At 39.6% G+C, this 6,000-nt stretch overlaps 2 protein-coding genes across 2 annotated transcripts; both read left to right on the top strand.

Moving 5' to 3' along the window:
* The first annotated feature begins 1,047 nt into the window (after window positions 1–1,047).
* Window positions 1,048–2,263, top strand: LOC136262834 (xaa-Arg dipeptidase-like). Its single transcript, XM_066057245.1, has one exon. It carries the CDS (start codon window positions 1,061–1,063, stop codon window positions 2,252–2,254), a length of 1,194 nt encoding a protein of 397 aa, XP_065913317.1. The 5' UTR covers window positions 1,048–1,060; the 3' UTR covers window positions 2,255–2,263.
* Window positions 2,264–4,485: 2,222 nt separating this feature from the next.
* On the top strand, window positions 4,486–5,812 carry LOC136262835 (xaa-Arg dipeptidase-like). The gene has a single exon (XM_066057246.1). It carries the CDS (start codon window positions 4,511–4,513, stop codon window positions 5,693–5,695), a length of 1,185 nt encoding a protein of 394 aa, XP_065913318.1. The 5' UTR covers window positions 4,486–4,510; the 3' UTR covers window positions 5,696–5,812.
* The last annotated feature ends 188 nt before the right edge of the window (window positions 5,813–6,000 follow it).

Genomic DNA, 6,000 nt, shown 5'->3' with positions numbered 1-6,000 from the left:
AACAGTTAAAGTAAGTGTGACAAAGTGCCAGTATAAAGAGGAAAACTGTAGGGATTTCTGACTAACTAGTGGGGTTTGGGGCATGTTCCAATCTCCAGGGAAATTTTTGAAATGCAAGCATGTCAAGACTGAATATGGAAGCAATTTCAGAGAAATATTGGGAAATCTGAAAGTATAAATCAGCAAACTGATGGCAGGGACAAAATTATTATTTTTAAAACTATGTACTGCATATAATTATGTACATGTAGTCATTGTTTTAATGGATTTTTATATTAGACAGGTAATTTTTAATCAAAGAGTATAGACCACAGAATAGAAAATTTAAAAAAAAGGCTATCTCAAGATTGGATCTTGAGGTCAAATCCCTGTAGTAAAGAGTTAAGATGTAGAACATGTAAAGCATATACAACTTTGGGTTTATACTTTCAGTTTGTGTGGAGCAGCTGGCTTTTTTGTGTAAATTTTACAACTAGCCCAATCAACATTTACAGCTAGCCAAAAGTCATTTACAGCTATCCACAACTAGCCCCTTTTTAGCCCCCACTTAATTGACTATGTACATCCTATAGATATTTGCCTCTCCTGCATGACTACTGTAAGACTGCAGGGAATATCTCACCACAACCACAAGGTAAGCATACAAACTATTAAGCTTACAGCATTCATTATTCAATTTCAACAGCTAGCTACCAGCATCCATATGCAATTATGCATTGGTTAAATAAATAATTGTTCTGTCATATGAAAGCCTTACAGAGGCAGATCTATTTTAGATATTTCCAGACACTGGTCAAAGTCAAAGATCAAGATCAAACATCATAGTACCGTTTTAGAGTATATCAGTATTCTAATGCCATGCATGTGTGACTCCTTATAGGCACCAAATAGCTATGATCCTGTGAGGTGTTGATATTTGTTAACATGTAGGTATGTCACACTCTATCCCACCACTCAAACGCCACCAGACCACTTGAAAAAGTGGACACACCCTCTAACAAAACAAGTACTATATATATATCACTGATTGGCACCGGCACTTGGCATGACAGACAGTCACATGGAAGAGTTGCATTCGAATTTGAAAGCTAGAGCTATTGCAGAAATCGAAACATATTCCGAGGAGTTAAGGAAAGTCAGTGAGGAAATATGGAATAATCCTGAGCTAGACTTCAAGGAGCACAAAGCTCACGCACTTTTGACGAATTTCTTGGAGGGCAAAGGGTTCCACGTGGAGAGATCATACCTGGGAATACAGACAGCATTTAGGGCTACATTTGGTGACAGTACAGGACCTAACGTCTGTGTGATTTGTGAATATGATGCTTTGCCAGAGATTGGTCACGCGTGCGGCCACAACTTAATTGCGGAGGCGGGGATAGCGGCCGCCCTAGGCATAAAAGCCGTATTGAAGACACATGGCGCTCCCAAAGGGTTGTTAACTATTATGGGAACACCAGCCGAAGAAGGAGGTGGTGGTAAAATCAACCTTATTGAAAAAGGTGCATTTGAGAGTATCGATGTGGCCATGATGGTTCATCCTTGCCCCTCTAACCATGCAATGCCCACAGCCCTGGCTATCATGACATTGGAAATAATATTTCATGGGAAGGCAGCACATGCAGCAGCTTTTCCATGGGAGGGAGTAAATGCGCTAGATGCTGCAGTGATAACCTACAATAGCATCTCCATGTTAAGACAGCAGATGAAACCAACTTGGAGGGTACACGGTATTATTACTAATGGAGGGGCCAAACCTAACATCATCCCTGAGTTGACCAAAATGGAGTATTACTTGCGAGCTCCAACCAGAAGTGAAGTCAAGGACTTGTATAGCAAAGTAATGGCTTGTTATGAAGCTGCTGCTAAGGCTACTGGTTGTACTGTTGAAGTGAGTGAAACAGCTCCTTTTTATGAAGACCTTGCCAGCAATCTCACACTATCTAACTTGTATGAAACTAATGCTAAACATTTAGGTATTGTTTTTGCAAAGAAAGATGTGCCATTTGGCTCAACTGACATGGGAAATGTATCTTATGTTGTTCCATCCATCCATCCCATGTACAAAATTGGCGATGGCTCACAAGTTAATCACACAAGAGAGTTCACTGCTATAACTAATACATCAGAAGCTCACCAGCACACGCTGATTGCTGCTAAAGCAATGTCCATGACTGTGGTCGATGTCTTGACTAATCCAGCTGTGTTGGAACAAATCAAAAAAGAGTTTGCAAGTGATATTAGTTTGCTATAGCTATAATTAGTGGAGTTTTATTATTGTTCTGTGCAAGTATATAAATATTGTAAGCAGTTGAATGTTGCAATTCCCATAATGCTGGAACAGGTCAGCAGGATATGGGCATGCAATATACAATATTGTAGCTACCATTGCAGTGGTAAGGATGAGGAGAATCTAACTACTGTTTACAAAGATCGAAAGAGCAGACATGCTACCCAATACAGCAGTCGATATTACTGCCTTATACAGTTAGTTACATGCAAAAATTTTGGCTTATGCCTAAGACATACTATTCAAGGCATTTTAATAGTTTGTGTGTGAGGAAGATAAGGCCCATGTACTATTAAATGATTCATGTATTATTATTATTATTAGTCCATATTTTGCCATCATTTGCTACCAGATGAAATTACTAACTGTCTAGTAGCATGATGATATTCTGTAAATGCGTGTGAGCAAAGGGTGTTTACGTAATGAAAAGTACCGTATTATATGCAACCAATTTTACAAACATTTCTGTGCAGGTCAGCTTAATTGCACACATTGTTCCTGAATTATAGGGTTCTGCATGTACGTATCTAGATATTAACAAAGCCACAATACTATAATTGAGCTCTGAAAATGTGCAGCAACAGTGATACCAAAACACCAATTTTGTGGTTAACACTGAGTTAAATAAATAGTTGTGGCATTATAGCTGATCATGAACACTTATTGACTATTTCATAATTATAGTTGATTTATACGTCTTATGGTTTAAGACAAAATAAGGGGCCTAGACGCAGGGGTACCAAGAAGTTTAAAAGTAGCTGGAGCCCTGGCAAGGCAAACACACACACAAAAAAGAAATAAAACACACACACACATTAATTATTAGTTAAATTAATTAGTTTATAACAGATCTGTCAGATCCCACAGTTCTGAGGAGTGAGCATTGAAGATTCTGTATGAGCAGGATATTGCAACTCTGGCAGCTTGATCAAACAATGGCTTAATAGCTTTGGATGGTAACTTGTATGCACAAGATATGTATATGTTGGTCACTGTTGCAGGTGTAAAGTGTCCTAAGCAACCAACCTCAATTGTAACAAGCTAGACATACAGGCCAATACATTGAAGGTCCAATAATAATGAGTATTAGCGATCTACTTTTCTGCTGTTAGCAGCTGACAGATGGTGCTTAGTGTTGGTAACAATTGACAGTTCAAACAAAATGATAGCATCATTAGAACCATGGTCTACTGAGAGATGAAGAGAGGTTAGGTGGAATAGTACTTAACGGACTAACACTTGCAACTGGTGAGATAGCCAGGGAGGTCAGCATAAAGCTTGTAAGATGGTAGAGCCCTCTTAAACCCGAGCTTAAACCCGCTAACAAAGACCTGAAGAACAGAGTCGTGGCACCATGTGTATCTCCCTTGATCTAGTTCAGTGGAGCAACCAGTTAAAATATGATTAGATGTAGGTGGGACAAGTGACAAAGGACACATTTTGGATTAATAATGATATCCCATCTTGCCAGAGTCATTGGAGTTGGCAACATGTCACAACCAGCACACAATGGGAAAGACATTTGTTTCTCAGAAAGTCCATACATCAGCTTCCTCCATATTGGACAATCTTGCTTCAGCACAAGAATTTAGTTTTGAACAGACAGGAGATTGAAGTTTGGTATTCCAGTAACTAGTGTGAGAGGAACTCAGATTGTTACGAGCATTATTCTTGATTCCTTATGCACTAGTGCTGGGTAGCTGAATATATTTGGAAATACCTTACTTATAGGGAACATAATTTATTTATAAAGAGTATACTGTTCAATCTGCTGCATGCAGTGTAGCTAGTGAATGTATATGTGATGTGTGTATGTACATACGTATGTATGCGTGGTGTGTGTTTGTGTGTGTGTGTGTGTGTGTGTGTGGTGTACGTGGTGTGCGTGCGTGCGTGTGTATGTGTGTTCTGGTAAATAGAGACTGGCCATGCGTCACAGGCTGAAAATCATTGTTCTAAACTCAGTCACGCGGTGATTCTGTTTGACCTCTGAAATTTTTACAGGGTAGAGCCGATGCTTATGTGTGCATGCCATGTAGCTAACTGGGCAATTGCATCCAGGCCATGCATGCTTTTGAATATCAAGTTAATGAATGAAAAGCTTGTAGTAAACCACCTGGCGTTCAATATTATTTTTTGTATCGCATTAGAAGTGAAGGGGCGGGCGACCTCAAATGGTCATTAACGTAGTTTACTGGTAGTATACGGAACCGACACAAAATGGCAGATTTCTCACAAGATTTGAAAGCTAGAGCTACTACAGAAATTGAAAAATATTCTCAGGACTTCAAGAAAATCAGTGAGGAAATATGGAACAATCCTGAACTGAACTATGATGAACACAAAGCTCACGCACTTTTGGCGAATTTCTTGGAGGGTAAAGGATTCCACGTGGAGAGGTCATACCTGGGAATACAGACAGCGTTTAAGGCTACGTTTGGTGACAATACAGGACCTAACGTCTGTGTGATCTGTGAATATGATGCTTTACCAGACATTGGTCACGCGTGCGGCCACAACTTAATTTCGGAGGCGGGGATAGCGGCCGCCCTAGGCATAAAAGCCGCATTGGAGACACATGGAGCTCCCAAAGGGTTGTTAACTGTTATGGGTACACCAGCTGAAGAAGGAGGTGGTGGCAAAATTAAACTTATTGATAAAGGTGCATTTGAGAACATTGATGTGGCCATGATGGTTCATCCTTCTCCTGGGAATATAGTGAGGTGCAAAACCCTAGCTTTAGTGAGCTTAGAAGTGAAATTTCATGGAAAGGCAGCGCATGCAGCTGCTTTCCCATGGGAGGGAATAAATGCACTAGATGCTGCAGTGATGACCTACAATAATATCTCTGTGTTGAGACAGCAAATGAAACCAACTTGGAGGGTACACGGTATTATTAGCAATGGAGGGGCCAAACCTAATATCATTCCTGAGTTGACCAAAATGGAGTATTACTTGCGAGCTCCAACAAGAAATGAAGTTAAGGACTTGTATGGTAAAGTAATGGCTTGCTATGAAGCTGCTGCTAAGGCTACAGGTTGCACTTTTGAAATGACCGAAACTGTATTTTATGAAGACGTGGTTTCGAATCCAACACTGTCTGACCTGTATAAAACTAATTCTACTCATTTGGGAGTAGTATATGAAGACTTACCAGAAGTACCACTTGGCTCAACTGACATGGGAAATGTATCTTATGTTGTTCCGTCCATTCATCCAGTATACAAAATTGGTGATGGCTCACAAGTGAATCATACAAGAGAGTTCACTGCTGTAAGTAATACACCAGAAGCTCACCAGAATACGCTGACTGTTGCTAAAGCAATGTCCATGACTGTGGTCGATGTACTGACTAATCCAGCTGTGTTGGAACAAATCAAAAAAGAGTTTGCAACTGCAGTGTAGGCGTAATATAGAACTGGTATTTTGAGAATGAATGGATAGTTTTTATATTTACATAAACGTACATATTCTGTTACTAAAGACTACGGATATACAATGTCCCAGTACAGTGGATGTAAACACAGTTGATATTTAATAGTCCCAAGTAACTAACAAACAAAGCAAGTTACTTCATAATAAATTATATAGCCAGGGAAATATGGGTGGACACCAGTTTTTACACACTATCTGGATGGATGGGACAAACAAGATACATGCAAATGGCATGATTGCATTTCCCAAAACTATAGCTATAATAAGTTTATATA

The sequence above is a fragment of the Dysidea avara genome, chromosome 8, assembly GCF_963678975.1.
Source record: "Dysidea avara chromosome 8, odDysAvar1.4, whole genome shotgun sequence".
NCBI classification, from domain to species: Eukaryota; Metazoa; Porifera; class Demospongiae; order Dictyoceratida; family Dysideidae; genus Dysidea; species Dysidea avara.
Note: the sequence above shows the minus strand (reverse complement) of the source record. Positions and strands in the feature narration are given on the sequence as shown.